We start from the raw sequence: 21,528 nt of genomic DNA on the forward strand, positions 1-21,528 counted from the left end.
TAAAGTAGGTTATGCCTCCTCTGCATGGATAGAAAATTGTTATATTGTTATATGAAAACAGGACATGTTCTGGGAAAACAAGACAGTTGGTCACCTTATGATAAGTCAAACTCTTTAATGTCACATGATTCTTCACAGATCATTCTAATATGCTCATTTGGTGATCAAGAAACATCTCTAATTATTATCAATGTTGAAAACAGTTGTGCAGCTCCCCTGCACTCCCCAAAAAAGTCTTAACTGACCCCAAACGTTCGAACAGTACTGAATGAAGTAATCAAAACTGAATATTCTCAATATTTTCTAATAAAATATGATGCATTATTGCATGGTGTAAATGGATTTCTGCTTTTCAGACCATGAAGAAATGGCAGATTTTCCTCCTCCTTTACCTGTACAAAAACCTGTGGGTGGCCCACCTCCACCTGCTAAACCTGCTCGGAAAGTAAGACCTTATAAACCTACAACAGCCGTGCAACAATCACTAAAGCAGTGGGCGATTAGGATAAAATGTGGGTTTTAAAATGTCACCAGAGATGTCAAATAGAGCAGAACGGAATAATTGGGACTTTTCTGTTTTTCTTGTCCACTTTTCCCTCCTGTCTAAAACATATTCTGCAACAATGTGAATACAGATGCTTCTAGCTATGTAGTGTATGCTTGATTTTGGGTATTGTGTGTTACATTCTCTTTGCCAAATATGGACTCTATAATGGACAAATGCGTAAAAACGTTTCAGCTATTGTCATTAAGAAGCAACAGTTTAAAAATAATCTCGCTGAACAAATTCGATCTTATAAGTAATGTTTACATCTATAACAGTATTATTTGATTCTAGGCTTTATACTGTATTTACATTGTTTCTGTATAAAATGTCTTGAAAGAAAACTGTGACTTCTCTTAAACATTGAATAATAACTATATAATAGTATAATAATTTTTGTTCATGATTTTTCCCCTCAGGACTCCTTCAGTTTCTCATCTGAGATGTCTCTTCCACCACGGTAACTGAATCCTGTATTTATTCACAGCTGACCTAATATCGGTTTCTCAACCTTAAAAATGTGCCTTCATGCATTTTTCTTTTCATGGATATTTGAATTGATATTTGATATTTGCAGTATGAGCCAGTGAATAAAGAGTTTCAATGCTGACAACATGTGAACACTTCTGGTACTGTGCCCTTAAATTCTATGTAAATAATATTTCAGGCCCAGTGGAGGAAAGGTTCTGCCTCCTCGCCCACCACCAGCTAAAACAGGCCCGGGAAGACCGCCTCCTCCACACAAAGATGGCTCCCAACGTCGGCCCTCAGATCCGGGACTTTCACAAATAGTCCCAGCAAAACAACAGCAACCTCAATGGCAGCAACAAAACCGCAGAGCTTCGAAAAAGGGACCTGCTCTACCGCCTAGACCCAACCCTGGACATCGTCTTTACAACAAATACACAGTGAGATGTTATTTTACTTGCATATTTTCTTGTTTGAAAGCCACACTACAAATGTTTGTTTAAAAATAAAACACTTTGTTTTGGTTGTGCTGCCTCTGCGCAGAGGAATGTTGTTCACGGCACCAGTGTACACATGGAAATCTAAAGAGATGTAATCTGAGCAGGTGCCATATCTTATGCTCTTGTTTTGACTTATTAAAGTCTTGATAAATTAATCACGTAACAAAAGTCTACATTAAAAGTCCTGAATGTCATCATGAAACAGAAAGTGACTTGATCTGGGGTGAATTGGGCCCAATAACGTCTCTTAGCACATGCCGCAATAAGTTGCTTAAGATATACCTGCTTACATGCGACATTACCAGGTGCTGTATTTGTTGATATCAATGACTCGAGAATCAATTATTCACTCGTGCTGAGGTTGCTTCACAAGAAAGCGGTGTTCTTTATAAAAGAAACAATAGTTGCATTTATTAGGACTCATGGGATATGGCATAATCCAAACTATAATGAGGTCGTTGCAAGTAGGAGGGAAATTTAGTTTGATTTAAGATTATTTTGGAACATAAATTTTAAAAATAATAATGGTGTGCACAGATAAGACTTTTTTGGGACTTTAGCTTATTCACCGTATCCCTCAGAGTTAGATAAGTCAATATATACCCTTTTCATCTCCGTGCGTGCTGTAAATATGTTGGACTTACCCACTGCTAGCCTAGCTTAGCACAAAGACTGGAAGTAAATGGCTCCAGCTAGCATACTGCTCCCAATAATAATATATATTCTAAGAGGTCGCGAAGAACTGCTACTGCTACTTGATTAGCGCAACACTCTGAGCGAACTCTCTGCTCATCACCACGGGACTTTTCAGCATAGACAGTATAAGAAGTGGACAGAGCCATCTCATTGGAACTCAATTGAGACAAGTGAAGCCCATTTTTAGCGATTTTTTTTAGGACTTCCGTTCCTGACGCGCAGACTCAAACCGACTCAAACGGAGCTTGATGACGTAGATGTGACGTGAGCAACCCGTCTGTCTTCTAGTGGGTGTGGCATGAGAAATCATAATCATTCCCTTCCGAAACTTGCAGAGGCGGAGAATGTGAGTAGGAGCTGTCCATGAATTAGGAGCAGGAGATACTTTTGCTAGGTATTCTGATTAATTATTTTGTGATTTTGCCTCCACGTTTCCCCGATTGCCCGCGAGCTTCTCCTCCTGTCCATACGGTAATCTCTCTACTGTGTCTCAGAGAGTCGCATGGTTATGACACAATCGTTAGCCTAATTTTACAAAAAACTACGAGACCATATAACATAAGCTAAAACTACGGGGCCATAACATAAGCTACAAGGTAATGCAGCATTTTATACATTGTCATGTTTCTTTCGAAATAAATAATGGACAAATGGAGTATTCAAACGCCTCAGATGTAAAGTTATTCGCTGTCAAAGTGACGCCAAAATAAATGGGAGTCAATGGAAATGCTAACTCAAGTGAAGTTCTGCAACAAGATGGCGGCACCCGGCCGGCTTCAACTTTCGCTCGATGGATTACCCCCTTGCTTTTCAGGTGCTGTGAGTAAATCACTCCATCCAAGTAGCAGTGCTTCTCCTTCTGAGAATATAGTTCCCAGTATGTATATGGTTAAAAGATGACTGTCTCATATGACCTTGTTATTTATACACACTGTGACTATACAAATCACAACATATAAATAGGAAAATGTTGATGTTATTTTGTCACTTATTGGGAGCAGTATGCTAGCTGGAGCCATTTACTTCCAGTCTTTGTGCTAAGCTAGGCTAGCGGTGGTCTAGGCTAGGCTAACGGTCAGACAGAGTTACACCACGCACGGAGATGAAAAGGGTATGTTTGGACTTATCTATATACGGTGAATAAGCTAAAGTCCCAAAAAGTGGGTTTGTTCCTTTGACAGTAGACACATCGATTGCTAGTATGATGTAGTCAAACGTTATAATGAGCTTATGCTACTAAGAGAGCTACATGGTATCAGTTCAGTAAAAAAATCTTACCTTTTGAGGAAAAAAAACATTGCTGGGTCGCTTTTGATCTTCAAATCTCAGAATACTTGCCACCTCTGAAAAGCCAAGTCAATGTTGGTTCAGGTTTTATTACATAGGGGAATGACTTATATGGAATTTGTCCCGACCGCTTTAAAAAATGTTTGTTTGTTTTTTTTTTCATTTATTTTAATTTTTTTATCAAAGTGTGAGATGGATTCTTTTTTCACTCTCATTAATATAATTTCTTATTATTTATTTATTTTTTATCAAAAAAGCTTTAATGATATTACAGAAGAACTGAAAAAAATATGCAATTATGCACTCTTTACACAGCTTGAGATCCCCCACGGCATTGCTGACTTTGACTACAATGGCACTAACACTGGGGAGCTCTCCTTTCAGGTAACCTCAAAGTCAATACATTCAATTTCACACTATCCCCATAGTGCTGTCTTCTTAAGTTACTGATGGTTTTTGTGTTGTTCTGTCAGTGAGTTTCAGTATTTATGAATGTAAGCATTTCTACTCTTTATTCCCTACAGAAAAATGAAGTCCTCGTCTTACTTGAAGAATTAGACAGCAAAAGCTTTGAATGCCAAGTAGGAAACGCTAAGGGCACAGTGCAGAAAACGCATATGAAGATTATCACACCCTTAGATTTACCCAACAATTCAGTACCACAGGTAATCAATAGTTTAATCAGTGTGTAATATTGGTTTTAATAGTAAGTAAGTGTATTATCCCTGAAATATTTTTTTAATATTTATAATATTATTAATATTTATAAAATTAATACCCCTTATAATATCATTCTAAGTTTACTATCCTATTTTGCAATGTCAGCGTACTATATTTGCTCTCAATGTATTTCTACAGAAAAATAGTTATTTTAGTGGCATGGCGGAAAATACCGGATCACTACAAGTGCAAGCCCTGTATGATTTCATTCCAGGTGAGACAGTTCTGTTCTGTGTAATAAAACAAAGGTCTGTTTTCCAAGCAAGCATGTTTTTATTATATTATTTATTTATTTATTATATATTATTTTATTATTTATGCATAATGCTTTTTTGCAAAGTATAATCACCACATACAGTACTGTTTAATTTTTTTCTGTGAAATCATTTATTAAACAGATCTTGTGAAGCAGCTCAGAAAATAATTATGCATGGTTATGTGTTTGTGTTTCAGAGGGGCCGGGTGAACTGACTTTAAAGGCTGGAGATGTGGTTTCTAATGTAGAACAGCTGGACAGTGACTGGTACATGGGGACATGCAGAAATGTGTCTGGGTTCTTCCCCATTAACTACGTCAAGACACTGGTAAATATTGTATAAGGAATTTTAGTACAGTTGATGATATCCTGAGACTTATTTTAAAGCATTAGTGGAACAAATCCCATGTAGTAGATTTAAAACATTAAAAAAAATATTGAATTGAATATTGATATTATTTGGACCCTTTCTACAGCAAGTATATGTGATCTGATAATATTTTCTTTTTTAATCAATTTAATAAACTTAAACCAATATTTTGTTTGAAATTAACTAGTCCCTACTGAGTGAGTCTTGTTATTTATTCTACAGTATACAGACACACACATATGTATTGTATTATATATTTTATCACACAATATATATTCATTTATTTATTTCTAATTAGTAGATTTTTTATGTTTAAAGCTACAATATTAAAAAGTCACACAAATGTAATTTTATTTTATTTATACCAAATTTAGGGTTGCACAGCGTTGTAAAAAGTATCAGAAACAGTTTGTGTATTATTCAAATTTCTTCCTCGTAAGATTGACGGTCTACGTTTTAGCAATTAAGATTAAGCACCTCCTTTAGCTGACCATTTGTTGAGAAAAAAGGTCCTATTGTGTTAACAATTTGTTTGTGTAGGACTGATAAAAGTGTTTTGTATCTTCCAGTACTAATAAGATTGTTTTCCAGAACAAGCCTGATACATCTTCACCAGCATCCAGAAGTGAGTGGAAAACCAAACCATCTCCTGAGCCTGTCAGGTAAGTCATTCTCACAGGATTCGATTGTGAAAGCCCAATCACAAAATAAATGAACAGATTTCATTTTAAAATCAGATCTTTCGCAATGTTAGATAAACACAAGTAGACAGTTAATGTGGTTACCTTCAAAATACTCAAGTCATATTGTGTGTCCCTGTGTTTTCCTCAGAGGCCCAAGGTGTGTTGCAAGGTTTGACTTTGACGGAGAGCAGAGCGATGAGCTCTCATTTTCTGAAGGTGATATGATTTGGCTCAAAGAATATGTGGGAGAGGAGTGGGCCCGTGGGGAAGTGAATGGCCATGTTGGCATTTTCCCTCTCAACTATGTGGATGTGCTTGAGGATCTTCCTCCAGCTCCAGCCACAGTGCAGAAACCAGCTCAAAATAATAAGTTTGCGCTGCCTGGTAAGACCGCAAACAATATAAATAATGCACATTTCATTGAATGTTTCAACATTTTGAACACTCAAGCACATACAGTACATTCATGCTGTATAATACTGTAAATCCAAATGATGGAATTCTGAAATTCCCTGAACTTTGCCACTCCAGCTTCATGAAACAGCAGCACATTTGTAGATTGCTAATCTACATATAACACCAGTAGATAAGTATCAGTATCAGCATCAGTATCTCATTGACTCCGGAGTGGACCGATCTCCCAATGACGGGAATCTCTCAAGAATTTGCCCTTTAGTTTGTGTATCATTAAGGGCTGTATGAAACTCTGACATCCATATTATTCATTACACTATGTAAAAAAGATTTTAGTGCAGGCTCTTTGAGAAGTCAGTCGAGTTAAAGTGAATTGAAATATTTGGCTGAATTGAGCTAGAAGAAATTTTAAAGGGATAGTTCACCCCAAAATGAAAATTCTGTCAGTATTTACTCACCCTCATGTTGTTCCAACCCCGTAAGATCTTCGTTCATCTTCGGAACACAAATTAAGATATTTTTGATGAAATCTGAGAGTTCGATCACTCCTGCATACTAGTCCATAGGCTTGTTGAGGGATTGAAACTTGCCGCCCTCGAAAAGTTATTAAAGACATCGTTAAAATAGTCCAAGTGACTTCAGTGGCTCAATCTTAAGTTTATCAAGCGATGAGAACACTTTTTGTGCGCAAAAACAAACGTAAATAACGACTTTATTTCAACTATTCATTTCCTTCTCTTTGGGCCTCTAGTCAGTTAACGTCACACGTAGGCTCACTATTGGCCGACGCTGGTCATGTGTGTGATGCGTGTGACGCACAACAACAGATTATATGCCGCTGTTAAACTCGAGCCCTAGAGAGATGGACATGAATAGTTATTTTTTATTTTATTATTTTTGTTTGTTTTTTTGCGCACAGAAAGTCTTCTCGTCGTTTGATAAAGTTAAGATTGAGCCACTGTAGTCACTTAGACTATTTTAACGATGTCTTTAATAACTTTTCGAGAAGCCTATGGACTAGTATGCAGGAGTGATCCAGCTCTCAGATTTCATCAAAAATATCTTAATTTGTGTTCCGAAGATGAACGAAGGTCTTACAGGGTTGGAACAACATGAGGTTGAGTAAATACTGACAGAATTTTCATTTTTGGTTGAACTATCCCTTTAAGGACTTAATTTAAGGACTTGGGACAATCTTTAGTGTAGAAGTAGCAGTTTTATTCTACATTTAAACACATTTAAAAGTGCACAGCATTTTGTAATGAATTTTACTGTTATTGTACTATTATTGCATGTGTTTGGTTACATAATATTCTGTTCTGGGCTATAGATCTAATATATTGTGTTGTGTTTTATTTCTCAGGAAAGGCTGGTTCGTTTAAAACACAAACGTCTTACAACGCCAGTGAGGTATGATTCCCACATCTGTCACATTGTCTTTTTTCTGTAGTAGTGAATGGCACTGAAACTTGGGATGAAATGAAAACTAACTATTATTATAGATCATATTCTGAAAATCAATCTATGCACGTTTCATTTCAAAACTCGCAATTTTTAATTAAAACGTCATAACTGGACTTTCCGGTGACTTATGCAACCCTTGCACTTTTGAGTGCAACACCCATATCTTAAAATCCAACCAACAACTAATACATGGAACCAAGTCCCCACCCTATATTTTTAGTTTTACGATAATCCGTTACACTCACTGCAAAAACTGATTATCTTTTTTAGTATTTGCGTCTTGTTTTCCATTACTTAGATCAAGATTTACTTGAGAAGCAACATTTACATAACATATTGAGTCTTGTTTTTTTTTTAATTGTTTATGCTTAAAATTACAACAAAACATTTTTAAGATCTGTTCTCGAACCGTACTTGAACACTTCTTACCCAAAGCTGACGTGCATGAATTATTTAGAAAGAGAAAGAAAGGACAAGAAAGACTCTTAATTTGTCGATGAAATTCACTCTCTAATCCTCCTTAGTAACATTTATGTTAGCTAGAGAATGACCAAAAGTTTTGTAAGACATTTTGGGCAGATGTGAGAGCTCAATATTTTTATTTTTTGGCCAATTAAGCTTTTTGCAGTTATTTAAAATGCATCTGATCTCTCTGCACAATAAACTGGAAACAATGTTAATCAACACCACAACGGCAACTAAAGCAGTCAACTTTGCGAAACACAACTTTTATATCACTGCCAGTACTTTTGGCCACGACTGTACTCTGTTAAGCCATGTTCCCAGATAATGTAGTAGCCTTTATCTACTTTGTGAATGTCAAAAGGAATGTGTTTTTCGTGGATTTTTACAATCGTTTTGTTTGAGTACAAACATGACAAACCACTCATAAACTTTATATTGCACTACAAATGACATAAACATTTACTGTATATTAATGTTAATATTAATGAACAAATCCCAGATTTCTTTCTCTCAAAAGCCTCGTTATAAGGAATGTAAAGTTGACAACATGCCATGTTGAACTGTTTTGTTCATGCGCCATATTGTTATGAATGAAGGTCCTGCTGTTTTTTTTTTTTAATGTTCCTAAAGGATTATTTAATGTGCTAACTAACTTTTAAAATCACGTTTTTATTGATTTCTACTCAACATAACCTAATGCTGCCCTCTGCAAATAAAAAACCTACACTTTTTCAAAGGTCCAAGATCAGCAAATGTTTTCTGTTATTAATGTGATATCTCCAAATCATTCTTTCTCCCACTATATTTCAACAATTTAAACAAACAAAACAAAAGATAAGCGGGGATCAGTATCAATTTCAGTATCAGTAGCAGTGAGTGATCCTCACAAGATAAAGCCGCCATCCCAGCATGCAACATGATGTGATGCATCTTCACATTCTCTATTGCAGAGTACGGATAGAGAAAGTGGGATAATAAAGTTGTCATAAATATGTATTTCTTTTAAGTAATAAAATGTTGTTTAATTACTAAACAATTAAAATAATATTTTTTATTAATATAGTCCACTTTTTAAGAGCATATTTATTTAAAAAAATACCCAAGACTAGAGGCTATAATATCAGACCCCACTGGTGTCTGAGGCACTCATCAGCATTTTGAACCCGTAGCAGCTCTTGTCGTACCTCGGGTTTTCAGACAGAAGTGGACCCTTGAAGACCTCTAATATGAAATGTTGATGTCTGATGTATCTCTCCAGGCTGAAGAGTGGGCTGTGGCACTGTATGACTTCACAGCGGAGACAGAGGGGGACCTGCCCTTCCAGCAGGGAGACAGGATCCTGGTCACGGATCACATAGATGATGAATGGTGGAGTGGAAGGATGAATGGCAGAGAAGGCTTCTTCCCCAAAGCCTTTGTAGAGGTTGCTACAGGTAAGTGGACAGGAGCAGGAAATATTATTTTCATAAAAGAAAAAGAAAATCAGAATAAGTTCATTACATAATTGTAGTTCATTCACTACATAATTATTAGCTTTTTTAAACATTTTGTCTTTTTCCTTTCTGTGCAGGTGGGAGGAAGTGGTAATAGATTGATTCATCAGAGGCAGCCTCAGAAGAACTATTTTTTGTGTGACTTGTTTTCAGTTTATTTTAATTGTGGTTTTGTTTATAAATGTATTTATAAATGTTAATATTCTAAATCCATTGTATCCTAAAAATATATATATTAATGAACTGCTATATGGGTGTTACTTGTCTGATCTGTACTGTATTTCTGCTTTCTTTTCTATATACAATATTAATGGTTTTTTATATCAGGAAATATTATGTGTCATTTAGATTGAAATGGTAAATGGTAAATGGACTGCATTTATATAGCGCTTTTATAGACCTAATGGCCACCAAAGCGCTTTACATATTGACTCACATTCACCCATTCACACACTCATTCATACACCGACGGCGGTGTCAGCCATACAAGGCGCCATCCAGCTCGTCGGGAGCAGCTGGGGTTAGGTGTCTTACTCATGGACACCTCGACACTTGGTCAGGTGGAACCGAGGACTGAACCACCAACCTTTTGGTTTGCACTGCAGACAATCCACATGAACCACTGCCACCCCCGCCCCTTTTTATATATACATATTCTATGATTGAAGCATTTTTAAACACAAATGTCCAATGCCATCTATACTGACTAACACATTTTCTTGGTGAATAGAGCAGTTCTCAACCAGGGGACAAAGGAAAACTTTCAGGATCACTAAAGTATTTAAAGTGATAAGATTATTATAATATTAAAAAAAATATTCTAACTTTAAATATTGTGTTGGACAACCAGGTACCTCTGAAAGGTTGCGAACCGTATATTTTACCAGTTCTGTCTTCTGTCATGTGTAATTGACATTAGAAAGAGCAGATTGCGGAGAGATTGCAGCTGTCAGTCACTGCGCAGGTGTTCAGACATTCTGACAATTCATGCTACCCAGTACCCATCGAATTTGCTACTTACCAGTTATGCGCATGTGCAGACTCCGTTTTTTTTTTTTTTTTTTACAAAAGGTACATTTTTCTGTTATAATGTGTAATTTCCCTTTAAAAAATGCTTACTATCATATGAATATTTGTACGGTCAGCCAGCTGAAAAGGAATAACTGAAAGTTTCAGTTACTATGAGGAAGGTGCTTTGACAAGTCAAAGATGAATATTTTAATAATTTTTACTTTTCACACCGTTTTAAAAATAAAAACAGTAGTATACAGTAGCTACTCATAACTTAGAATTGTATTATAATTGTATTTCATACGACTTTAATCGGCAATTCGGCATTCTGTGATCAATTCGCGCTACAGTAGCATTTTTCGACAAGGCAGAAAAAAATTGGCAGAACACCTGTTCAGAATCACAGATTATTATTTTTGGAAGTATGACCAACATATCAATTTTCAACGGAAAATGTAATCTAAAGTAGTAAGAACTATCCACTTTTGTTCTGGTTCTGACATTGCAGTAAATCGTTTGTAACAGAGGGATTTTATTTGTTTGCAAAAACCATCATTTGACAAAAGTCTATTGTTTAGTTTACATATAGTCTATTACCCGCCTATTATTCTGAATCTCAGCGATCTTTAACTCAATTCCTGGAGGGCCATAGCTCATAAAATATACTTGACATAAAATAAACTGGTCCCTCATACTTGACTGGTTGATGGGAAGGTTGTTCCAGATGTGTTGCACTTGGTGAAATCAGTCATTGAGAGAACCACTGGCATTGAGTGAGCAGCGCCCTCTACTGTTTGTCTTTTTAACAAGATCAGAGATTTGTTCGGGTATATTCTCATGTTATATATATTTGGCAATTGACACTATAGTATAATAAATGTATATGTGTAATTTCACAGCACAGACCTTGAGTTACACAACAGTTAGTGGATTAAAAAGACAATTTAATTATTAGTAGTTTTAGTGATTATATTAGTGTGAAGATGAAAAGGTCAATAGACCCAAAATATCTGTCAGTGAAAGACCCGTCTTCAAAGATCAGTCTTCATAAGGTAATGCAAATAGTAAAAAATAGAAAATTTTATGAAGAATTTGCACCAAAAAAAAGTTCTTATTGCAGCACCACATATACAAACACATACTGTACTGTACATGCATACATATTCTATTTGCTTTAAAAGCTTTCAGTGGTTGGAGCTCCATGTGGAATACACATTTTTTTTTTCTATAAAAAATCTGCCCTTTTAGGAATAATCAACAGATTAATGGATTACCGTTAGTTGCAGCCCCCCTAGATATTATGAATTATTATATTAACTTGCCAACAATGATATTAGTGGATGCAGACAGTAAATATATTGATTTGCAAGTTAGCAGAGATAAAATAACTTCTGCATCTTCATCTCCATCTCCTCTGCATTTGCAAGATATATGTTGATGCATGGCACCACTGGTGTTCTCTCTTCTACTCGGTGCAGCTTCTTTGTTCTTTTTTTTTTTTACCCCCTATACTACCAGACCTGGAAACCCAAAGTTGTGCAAGATCATGTATGATTTAAAATTGATCAATAGCACCAAATATGGCACCACTGTCTCAATTCTATCATGTCAAAAATAGATTTTGATACTTCTAATTGGACATATAAAAGCATGACCATGATGTTCAGCAGGTTTGATGTGATCAACTGGGGGGGGAAAAAACAACGACAACAAAAACAGTACTCAAATTTACATGTTTATTGATACCAGCTGCTTGTGTTGGAAGTTTTAGACAGACTCCTGGATGGGGGGCTCATATCCGTCAGCTCTCTCCACCTTGGCCCCAGTGTCACCCTCTGCTGGTTTAGCAGCACTACTGCTGGTTCCACCCTCACCGTGGAGCTCCATCAGCTTGCCAACTGCACAACAATAAATAACCATTAACCCACTCATGCTACATTCACAAATGGATAATATTTTGTACGAAGTCCAAAGGTTGGAAGATTTATGCTAAATTAATTTGGTCAGTTTAGGAGGGGGAGTTTCATATAATTAAAACAACTTTTGTCATGTCCAACAAACATAGAATGAACCAAATATTGCTCTTAAAAGCATCAATGAATGGAACCCTAACCATGAAGTTGTGCTATATTAGACAACTTCATTTAAGTGTCAGTCATCAACATAAGTGTCCAAATCAAGTTGTTCATCTTCACTTACGCTCAAACTTGGGCTTTTTCAGCATCTTAACCTTCCTGACATAAACGTCGTGTAGAGGGTAGATGGATTGGCAGGCCTTTTCAATGTCCTTGCCAACACTGTCAGGAATCCTGCGCAACAAAAGAAGAGAGAACCATTACTTACACAAAGCTGCTTAACAGTTAAAGATCATGACAGCCAACACAACTTTCAGGTTTAAAACCCAGGTTAAGAGATACTACAACCTCTGCTTAATATTCATGACATCAGCAATCAAAAGTTATGCTAAAGATACTTTATGGGTAACTTCCTGTATAATATAGACACTAGTGTTGACACGGTACCAAAATTTCAGTATTCGGTACCAATACCAGTTAAAATTCACGGTTCTCGGTACCAATTTCGGTACAAAAGCTTAGTTTAAATTTACATACATTTAAGTGTTTATCACGGTTACAAGTATGGAAACTGTACATTTGTATTATAAACACTTTAGAAAAAGATTAGATAAAATGACCTAAAATAAACAATAGTATACACAAACACATTTTTAAAGTTGTTTGTAAAGTTTTAATCCATTATTTATTTAATGCACAATGAATTAAGTGAACAAACATGAACAATCAGGTGTTTGTAATAAATAACATTTTCAAACATTAATTAATGTTGTAAAAATATATTGTTCACTCAATGTGTTGATAACTAAGTAATGTTGATGAATGGTATTTTTGTAGCATTACCATAAAACATGTTTTATTTGACTTTACTGTCCTTTTATTTAATCTAAAATTGCATTCATATTTAATTTTAAAAAGGCTTTTTAAACCTGCTGAGTTATAAAGGCAAGAATACGCCTAGAACTGGCACTGACATTAAATGACAATACTAATACCAGTAGCCTACTCTGGTGTCGGGTGGATACTACTGTGCTCATTTACTCGTAAAACTACCCCGAAAGCACTTTAGAGGCCGTTCACATGTTTGCGCGTGTTTTTTAATTATATTTTTGCGCGTGCTTATTCTTTCCAAAGCGCTTGCTCTCACGCGGCGTCTGTCGTTGCTATGCAACGCCAACGAGTTTTTATTATGAGCGCGCTTGAATCGCGCCTATATTTGAAATTGCGAATTTGCATGTAATCGGCCTCTTATGGCAACGTGACATTAGCCTAATCCAAAATATTTCCATATGTGGCTCTTTCCTCCTTTCGTTTCAACAAGTGGATTCAGAGAGAGAGAGCCATATCAGCGTTATGAAGAGGACGCAACTGTGCACGTTTCAGACATCGCGTCTAGAACAGAACTGGATTAACCTGGTACTCGGTACCTAGAAAAGCTGGTACCGTAACATTTTTTTTTTTTAGTACCGACTTGGTACCGAAGTACCGAGTTTTTTGACAACACTAATAGACACAAATCACAACTTAAAAACGTTAAGAAATCATTTGACCACAACCTACAAAATTTTCAATCAAGTATTTAAACCAGAGTAAATGTGTTAAATAAGGGCTGCTATTGAATTACACAGGAAGATGGGCCTCCAGGAGCGGGCCTGACTCCCCTATTTAAGACAGAATTGTAATACCATAAAAGAGATGGAAAACGTTATACGTACAGTTTGTTGACCACCTCCTTGAGGTCATTGGTCTGGACCTCACGAGTCATGATTTCCATCATCTTCTTGCGGATCTGACGGACCTGCTGGTGCTGAGCATACGAGGTCTTTCTGATCTGGTTGGTACGCTTCTTGGTGAAGCCCACGCAGAACAGGCGGAGAAGATAGCCATCAGTGGTCTTCACATCAACATGGGCCTCAATCATTGTCTAATGGGGAAGAACCAATCAGCATTTTAAAATGGCCTGGACAAAAATTCAAAAATAGCTGCAGTACAAAGAACTTTTTCCAATTAGGCAAGTACAAATAATCCAAAAAACTAAAGATGTAATAAAGGAATATGCATCAAGACCTTAGAACACCACAATACCAAAGGGGTACAAAAAAATAAAAGCACCTTTAAGCCGGACACCATCATGCAAACGTGAAATATCAAACATATAGTAGATCTTTATAGGTTTTTGCATTACATTGCCATATGTATCCATTTGTTTTTTTATTTGGCAGACATGTCGACTCACATGGAACGGCATTCTAAAAAAGATTTAAAAAAAAAAAAAAAAGAGTTAAACTTCTAGTAGCTTTGCTTTTTTTCCCATTCTACTGCCCAGGTCTCTTCGACAATAACGCATTTGAAGAGCCACTTCATCCATAATGAATTTACTTTTATTTGCTTATTAAAATATTTTGGGAAGTGATTTGGCAATAAATGTTTACAATTGAGTTTGTAATTCGCTTTGCCTTTTCAGAGTTGGGTGGAAGCTTTTAAGGTTGTCCTGGTTTTCCAAGTCAGCACTGTTTGATCTGCCGTGTTTGGCAATTCTGTGCCAAATTTGAATGCTTCTCGCAGCAACATTATGAATTCTGCAGTTAATTCAAACGCTTTCTGACAGGACCTCCCAGTGCTGTATAATAAGACAACGCTGGGAGAACGCATGATTGAGATCAACCTACAAGTAAACCTGTTCTGAGCTTGTGCTGCACAGAACGTTTCAAACAAATAGCTCGGTTTCGTTTAACTATCAATTGGACAGCGTGGTGTTAACAACAGTGCAACCTCTTGTTGTCCATTTGGAGTCCCACTTGCATAAAGTATGGCTCATCAGGTCCTCGTCTTAACTGTTCTCATTTGAATTGTCAACATATCCAATTGTGACGTTTGTGAAGATTTTTATAAAAATACGGTCACAGTAACATTAAACTCAAATTGGAAAAAAAAAAAAAAAAAAAAAAAAAAAAAATCACCCAGCCCTACCATGTACTTTCTCTGAGATAAATAGTCAAATTAATTGCATTCACATCGGTCACTCTGACTCATGGAAACAGTAAAGTTCCGGTCTAGAGATATTTAACTTGAGGAAAGTTTCTGTTGGTCTAGGGCTGGGCGATAAAACGATAACGATAATTATCGCGATATAATTTCTCGATAAAACGATATCAAGAGGTTGATAAATGTTCGATAATGTTTATGCGTCAAAAGCGGAACGAAACTCATTTAAACCGCGCGCGCCACACGGAGCATTTATCCGCTCGGGTCAAAGTCCAAATGGCAGTGCATTGAGCGGAGCGCGAGCTCACGCAGACGCGATCGTTTTGCTCACGAGATCCAGTGAGAAGCGCTTGAGTTGAGCGAAGAACATAAATGTCAAGTTTAAACCAGTTTAACCCCTTAACTGTCACCGTCCCGGTACCGGGACGCCTAACTTTACTTAACTATATTTCTATTAAATCCTAATCTAATTATGACAAATTATATATTTTTGGAAAGGTCTAAGACTTCTAATTAAATATTCGACCCCTGTTTTGTGTTAAAAATTATGTAGGAAGAGTAATTAATGAATTTATGACAAGAGTGCACCTAAAAAAATCTGCATCATAACAGGAGATTTGACCTGTCACAAAAAGTTGATGCACCCACTTTTAATCATTGAAACTTCTGTTTTTATGCTAAAAGTTCATAATAAAACATATAATCTAGTATTTTTCAATAAAAAATAAAATTTATAGTATAACATTATCCTCTAAAAATTATAATATATATGTATATATTATCCTCTAAAATATAATAATATTTTTTATCGCCTTTTTTATTATATCACATATTTTAGTAGTTATCATAAATTAGGTATCATTTGAAAGCTTATAAACTCAGAATTCATCCTGTGAAAACCATTTCATAATTGAACGTTGCGTTGCCATAGAAACGGTACTTATTTTATGAGGCTCCTCCCCTTTTGGACATCCTTATATTTCATAATTTATGATCAAAACCTTTTCTAATCTTGACAAAACACATATTGTCAGAAAGGTCTCAAGGTTCCAAATTTTGTGACAAAATTGATATTTGGACAGAAATGTATTAATTTATTAAGGCAGAATGTACACAACTAAATTCAATGGAATTCAATGGCACCCGGTGGCTATTTTTGGTACTACGCCTAAACAAAATCTCATGGGAACTTCAATTTTTGTGATATCAACTTCAAATTTGGAACATAACTTGGTTAGATTTATGGCTTTGATTTTATAGTAATTTTAGAGTAAAAATATTTTGTAAAATATATATTTTATATAAAATAAAAAATATATAGTACAGTATATTTGATTTACTGTGAATTAAAACTTCCATAACTTTTTCATACTTTCATTTTTTGAAGTGTTTTCACTTCAGCAATAATCTGCTGAGTGTTTTCTTTAAAACAAGACCAAACTTGGGTATATATTCCAAGGCATTCTTGAATTACAACCATTTAAGTGTGAATAGAGCATTTAACCCCCATTCTCAAAAAGGGGGGGTGACAGTTAAGGGGTTAAAAGCAGATGAAACAACGCTGACAAAAAGGAGAAACACTGCGTGCAACGATACAGTCAGAATCTGAATTGATACTGAATCCATTTAGCCTACCATGGATTTACTGTGAGGTTAGCCTGGTAATATTAACTGCACCATGAAATGTGGGATATACATATTGAATTGTATAATATTACTAATGTAGACAATGTATTATTACTAATGGAATACAAGTACAGTATTTAATAATGTATTCAACTTTTAGGGCTATTATTGTTTTTCATACAAAAAATACAGAAACCATAAAGTTATGCCATAATAGTGAGGAGCTAAGTTAATAAGCTATACCTGGTTTTATCTGTGGTTATTATGATCTAAATGCATGATACTGAATAACCAATGGTTAATTTGAATACAACTCAAACAGTCAGAATATTACTTTTTACCAAATAAAAATGTGGTTGTTGCATAAGAAAAAAAAAAACAGATATTACTGTTTTTGTTAATGAACATAAATATAAATAGTAGTTTAAAAACACAATTAACATTCTGGTTTATACAACTTTCACTTAGTTGCAAAAATCTGCCTTTAAACTTGAAAAAAATACAGATTTGACATATATCGTGATAATTATCGATATCAACTGATATAAAAAAAAATATTGTGATAATTTTTTTGGGCCATATCGCCCAGCCCTATGTTGGTCTTTACATTTCTCACAACATGCATGCACTGAATACCAACAGCTACGGTCAGGATTTTCATTATAGCATAAAATTTCATATATAGAAGGGAACACATTGACGTCACTATCCTGCCGGAACAACCCCAACTCAGCCTGACTGAAGGCCAATTTATACTTCTGCGTCGAGGGTACGCCGTAGTGTACGGCGTTGGCTTCGCATGTAGGTGACGCCGTCGTGAGCATTTATACTTCTGCGTTCAGGTATTGGTTGCTCTGCAGTACTGCTCCGAAACGCTAGTTGGCGGCGGAGGGTTTTAATGTTCCACTGTGTTTAGATTCCTCGCGGCCAGGTTACTACAAGCAATAGCGACTGAAAGAGAGTGGATCATGTTGGAGTTGGAGCTTATTGGGGTGGAAAAACAGTTCATTTTAGTGAAATTACTAAAACTGAAAGGCAGAAATGAGAGAAGACGTCGGAGGAGATGGTACGTGTGGAAATGCGTGAGAAGGTACGTGCGGAAATGCGTAGGAGGAAATGCGATGCTACCAAGCCGACCAATCACCGATCTTGCGGTCCGCGTCGTCGCGACGTGTAGTTACATTTTTGAAGAGGTGCGCGTCAGGCAACGCGGAAGGGTACGCGGTATGGGACGCGTCTGTGCGTATGCTACGCTGTACCTACTGCGCGCACCCTACGCAGAAGTATAAATTGGCCTTGAGTGGCAAAGGATCTGCTGCGTGACTAGATTTAATAGGGGAAACAGCGAAAATGCAACTAAAACTAACAGTTTTATCAATTTAAACTAAATGTCAGACTCAATATAGTGTTCCTTACAATTTACTAAAGATCCAGTGATCAATGGACACTGACATGCAGCCAGGAATCGTGTTGCCTGACATTTGTTTTGCCTGATTGACACCGGGGAAAAAGCAACATAGATCTAAACATAAAGCAAATTTGTATAAATACAATATAGGTAGGTCCAAATCCGAGTTATCACATATCAGGGTTATATATAGCATATATATATATACATATATCATCATATCGTCCAGCCCTAAAACTTTATAGGTTGTTTTTTTTGGTCAGTGTTTTAAAAAAAAAACATCAAATAATGCAGAATATGCAATGATAAATATTTACTTGATTATATATACCAATACAAAACATATGGGTATGGTTTTACACCTAAATTCACTGTGAATTGCAGCGATCCATTTGCTCCTCTTTCTATAGCAGTCTGTAAAACCATACCTCAGATTTTGTCAAATCTAGTTGTACAGTCAATCGCTTTCCCAAATTCCCACTGTATGTGTTTGTTTTTCGCGGCATTACAGCCGCTCAGTCTTTTTGCCACTCACTTGTGACGTGACACATACCCTCTATACCATGGGATCATTGTGGTACTTTTGATCATTAAAAAAAAAAAAAAAAATTGATGTTGGTCACTATTATTTGAACAAGCTGGACTTTTTTTTTTTTAAAAGGAGTGAGTAGCTTATGAACTAATTAACATTTTAAGGAAGAGTATCCCTTTAAAGTGAGTGTTCTTTTAATTCATTTTAATTGTCAAACTAGAATGTATCTCGCAACTATCACACACCTTCCCATGATACAAATTAGGAAGTGGACAACAAATTGTGTTTGTGTGCGCATGAATGGAAATTAAATGAAAAGTGTAGTGTCTCAGCAATAAAGTTTTTCCGCATAGCAAGTATGCTTTACCTGCCACTTCTTGACCATGGAGCACATCTTGTCACGGGTGAGGTCCATGCCATGGAAGTTGGTGAGGCAGTTCTTGCCCTGTACGTCTTCTGTGACTAGCTTGAACTTGCGAAAGGCAACCTCATCGTTCTGCAGATCAGCCAGGCTGACCTCGAAAACACGTCCCTTCAGACCATCAGAGGCAATTCCTAGATTACAGTGACAGTGTTAAATTTGCTGTGGTTTGTATTGTTTTATAATGAACATGGATTATATGGGAAAGCTAGGTGATCTCACAAAAGTAATCATTTTTCGTCTGGGGCTGAAACTAATGTCATTACGTATTCCCACTGCAATAAGGCACGCATATTGATTTGAATCAAACAATTGAGATGTATAGCATTTATTGCACAGCAAGTTCTGCCCTTTCCCAGTAGGGTTAACTACTAGCTAAAATGTGTGTGGAAACAGAGGCCATGAACATAAAAGCACTTACTGGTTCCCTGAGTCCTGGTGACCAAGGTCTTTCCCAGGTTGCGGATGTTGAACATGGCTGGTGCCTTGACATCATACCAGTCCTTCTTGGAGAATGGATCCACACTGCAAGAAAAAACACGCGTGTACTTTTAGGAGAGGTGACGTTACAAACTGATTTGTATAAAGCAAATGCTAACATCATCTTACATTTACTTCGGAAGTGATGTCTAGAAATATGACAACTCTAAAAATTAACTTAAAGTATCCAACACATGTCCCACTGCAAGTCTTACGTTAGGTCAGTAGTGTTGGGAAAACTAGCTAGCGCTTTCGATTGGGCTATTATTTTAGTATTGTCAGTTTATCTTCTTAATTTTTGCTGAATATAAATATTTTATATAACGTGTAGGACTAGTATATTATATATAAAAAAACAGCATTAGGACCTAGCAAGCTCTGACAGAGTTAACAGAGCACACATAACCGCGCAGGCCACCAGTGAGCCAGTCGGACTAGCAGGACGGCTACATACAATCTTCTATATATCGATCTCATCCTTCACCCACAAACATCAGATATCCAACAGATTATCTTATAACCACATAAAGACAGCGTCGAGAGATTCATTTGTGACTTACATCTTCTTTTTGGCACCTTTTTTGCCACCTTTGGTCAGCCTCTTATTCTTGCCGACTGCCATGTTGAACACAGGGAGTGAAAGAGGAGGAAGTAAGGAAATACCGCGAGAATTAAAGCCACAGCGAGATTTGACATGTCTCGCGATATTTCGCTGTTCTTTCTGTAAAGCACGTGCGCCATCTAGTGTTTAGACTATTGTTTAACTACTTTCGCTATTTACCTTACAGTGTATTTACATGCTTATTTAAAAAAGTTCAATCATTTTTTTGCACCGTCCTCTTTAATTCATCATCTGCCAAACTATTTTTTTAGACAGAATTTGAAAACTGTGTTTATCAATAATGAGCGAAATAGGAAGTTTAGTCTAGACCTCATAGGCTTGGCTACTTTAGTGCCCATTTCATTTTTTACTATGTAGCCTACAATGTAAATTACGTATTTTATATTTACCGTGTCATAAGTCTAAATACACTTCAAAAACAATATAGCGTCAAACGAAAGGGACAAACTGTAGCAGATAAATTCAGAGATAGCTGAGGGCAAATTATGACATCAATCCCCTAATGACATGCACAACAGGAACATTCCACTCTATTAAATCTGAGTGAACTGTGCAGATGACTGAGTTCCATTATTATTTCAAAATATAATCTTCCTCATCGTTCATTATAGACCAATAGCAAAAGCTCACACTTCCCTCACTCATAATAGCTAAGCATATTTAGCTAAAATAATAGATTTTATTTGCACTTTCGGCTTTACTACGTAAGGCTGTTTTAGTAAGAAAACACGTGGAAGAAGAAAATGGTGATAACCATAAGAACAAAAAACATAAGCATTCCATGTATGTGTCTGTGTGGCGGTCTTCAGGATGTCAGTATAAAGTTCAGTGCCTGTGAGATAAATTGATCTTTGTTGCTAGACCTTTAATACTGTGCCCCTGCGGGACTGTATATAGAGTCAACAAAGTCAATGTGCTGCTGACTCCTTGGCAACGACTCAAAGGTACATGAAACCACACTTTGAATTTAATGATACAGTGAGCACATTTATTCTTAAAGCTATAGGC

At 36.3% G+C, this 21,528-nt stretch overlaps 2 protein-coding genes across 3 annotated transcripts in view; one reads left to right on the plus strand and one right to left on the minus strand.

Annotated features, from left to right (window-relative positions):
* Nucleotides 1-9,609, plus strand: part of sh3d19 (SH3 domain containing 19) — a 33,324-nt gene extending 23,715 nt beyond the window's left edge. For both annotated transcript variants that reach the window (XM_039693780.2, XM_089132307.1), the window contains exons 9-20: nucleotides 357-445; nucleotides 964-1,004; nucleotides 1,212-1,452; nucleotides 3,811-3,879; nucleotides 4,020-4,160; nucleotides 4,354-4,429; nucleotides 4,669-4,799; nucleotides 5,433-5,503; nucleotides 5,673-5,908; nucleotides 7,302-7,348; nucleotides 9,126-9,300; nucleotides 9,438-9,609. In XM_039693780.2, coding sequence (XP_039549714.2) covers nucleotides 357-445; nucleotides 964-1,004; nucleotides 1,212-1,452; nucleotides 3,811-3,879; nucleotides 4,020-4,160; nucleotides 4,354-4,429; nucleotides 4,669-4,799; nucleotides 5,433-5,503; nucleotides 5,673-5,908; nucleotides 7,302-7,348; nucleotides 9,126-9,300; nucleotides 9,438-9,454 — 1,334 coding nt within the window. In that variant the 3' untranslated portion in view covers nucleotides 9,455-9,609. The remainder of the gene's footprint in view (nucleotides 1-356; nucleotides 446-963; nucleotides 1,005-1,211; nucleotides 1,453-3,810; nucleotides 3,880-4,019; nucleotides 4,161-4,353; nucleotides 4,430-4,668; nucleotides 4,800-5,432; nucleotides 5,504-5,672; nucleotides 5,909-7,301; nucleotides 7,349-9,125; nucleotides 9,301-9,437) is intronic.
* Nucleotides 9,610-12,093: 2,484 nt separating this feature from the next.
* Nucleotides 12,094-20,595, minus strand: rps3a (ribosomal protein S3A). Its single transcript, XM_039693768.2, has 6 exons — nucleotides 20,459-20,595; nucleotides 19,840-19,943; nucleotides 19,365-19,552; nucleotides 14,162-14,370; nucleotides 12,571-12,680; nucleotides 12,094-12,269 (listed from the first exon to the last, which is right to left on the minus strand). The coding sequence occupies exons 1-6, from the start codon at nucleotides 20,518-20,520 to the stop codon at nucleotides 12,139-12,141; spliced, it is 804 nt and encodes a 267-aa protein (XP_039549702.1). The 5' UTR covers nucleotides 20,521-20,595; the 3' UTR covers nucleotides 12,094-12,138.
* Between the last annotated feature and the right edge of the window lie 933 nt (nucleotides 20,596-21,528).

This window comes from Pimephales promelas, chromosome 6 (genome assembly GCF_988280905.1).
Source record: "Pimephales promelas chromosome 6, fPimPro1.hap1.1, whole genome shotgun sequence".
Taxonomy (NCBI): Eukaryota; Metazoa; Chordata; class Actinopteri; order Cypriniformes; family Leuciscidae; genus Pimephales; species Pimephales promelas.

Coding starts and splice junctions, on each gene's coding strand:
- rps3a (XM_039693768.2), bottom strand. CDS start 20,520: ATGGCAGTCGGCAAGAATAAGAGGCTGACCAAAGGTGGCAAAAAAGGT. Junction 19,944..20,458: donor AAAGGTGCCAAAAAGAAGAT/GTAAGTCACAAA, acceptor TTTTTCTTGCAG/TGTGGATCCATTCTCCAAGA. Junction 12,270..12,570: donor GAAAAAGCCCAAGTTTGAGC/GTAAGTGAAGAT, acceptor ATTGTTGTGCAG/TTGGCAAGCTGATGGAGCTC.